The sequence below is a fragment of the Elephantulus edwardii genome, unplaced genomic scaffold (assembly GCF_000299155.1).
Source record: "Elephantulus edwardii isolate Elephantulus edwardi_28Jun2011 unplaced genomic scaffold, EleEdw1.0 scaffold00057, whole genome shotgun sequence".
NCBI lineage: Eukaryota > Metazoa > Chordata > Mammalia > Macroscelidea > Macroscelididae > Elephantulus > Elephantulus edwardii.
In genome coordinates, this window is record NW_006399807.1 from 6,655,673 (window position 1) to 6,656,991 (window position 1,319).

General features: G+C 42.8%; 1 protein-coding gene across 1 annotated transcript in view; it reads right to left on the reverse strand.

The window, feature by feature from the left end:
• Window positions 1–1,319, reverse strand: part of ALDH9A1 (aldehyde dehydrogenase 9 family, member A1) — a 59,856-nt gene that overhangs the window by 24,732 nt on the left and 33,805 nt on the right. The window contains exon 6 of the mRNA XM_006887378.1: window positions 494–634. Within this exon, the coding sequence (XP_006887440.1) occupies window positions 494–634 (141 nt within the window). The remainder of the gene's footprint in view (window positions 1–493; window positions 635–1,319) is intronic.

Genomic DNA, 1,319 nt, shown 5'->3' on the forward strand with positions numbered 1-1,319 from the left:
AGAGGGACATCATGCTTGGTAGGGTGGAGGGACAGCGCAGGAGGGGAAGACCCTCTATGAGATGGATTGATTCGGTGACTGGGGCAATCGGGATGGGTGTGTCAGAGGCAGTGCAGTTGGCGCAGGATAGAGCAGGGTTTAGGGTCGCTATGAGTCGAAAACAACTTGAGGGCACACAACAACAACAACAACAGTGCAAATGTAGGGTTTTGGCAGTGCAGTTGGCGCAGGATAGAGCAGGGTTTAGGGCTGTTGTGCATAGGGTCGCTATGAGTCAAAAACGACTCAACTGCACATAACAACAACAACATAGATGGCCTGACAAAGTATGGTAAAATGGTAACATCTAGGTCAAAGGTACAGAGAAATTATTTGTACTATTTGTGCAAGTTTTCTCTAAGTCTAAAATTATTAGTGGAAAAAGTCTTTAAAGCAGCTGTTGCATAAATAAAGGTGGAGATACCTTTTAAATCTCCCAGAAATAGATACCTACCTCGCCCTGTGTGAGGAAGTTGGCCATCAGTGCCCCCTTCACAGCATTCTGCAAATCACAATCTGAGAAGATTATGAGTGGAGATTTGCCTCCAAGTTCCAAGGTCACAGGTTTGATTCCTTTCGCTGCCATCTCCATGACCTTATACAACAAGAACAACATAAATTAGATTGAATACTAAATTCAAGGAGCTCTGACGGCAATAGTCCACAGCCAGTCGTGCTGCTAGCCACAAGCTGTCCATCTCAATAGGTTTGAATCCACCAGCTGTTCCAAGGGAGAAAGATGGGCAGTTTTCTCCTGTTGCAGTTCAGAGCCTTTGAAATCACCAACTTGATGGTGGTGAGTTTTTAACTAAACTCAACCTACAAATTCATCCTGAACTGTACAGAGCCTGTAGCCTTATTCTCATCACTATGTTTTAACCCTGTATCCATTTAAAATACCATTCTCCAGAAAATTGAAGAAAATCCACAGAGCTGCACAAGACATTCTGAAAAGGAAGTTCATTTAAAAATACTGTCATTCACGGGAGGTCTGGTGGCCTAGTGGCAAAAAGCCGCACTGATATCCCAGAGGTATGCAAATCAAATCCACCAGATGCTCTGCTGGAGGAGGAACAATCTCCTATACAAGTCAGATCCGATTTTATGGCCCATACATAAAAATACTGTCATTCACATGCTATCCACATTTTTTGCTATTATTACTATGTTTAAGGTTTTTGGAGCTTAGTGCAAATTAAGGACAAAATAATAAACCTTAAGTAACCCAGGCTGGGTTTAGAAGGGGTCGTGGTACTAGGGATATTGTAGCTGATGTTAGA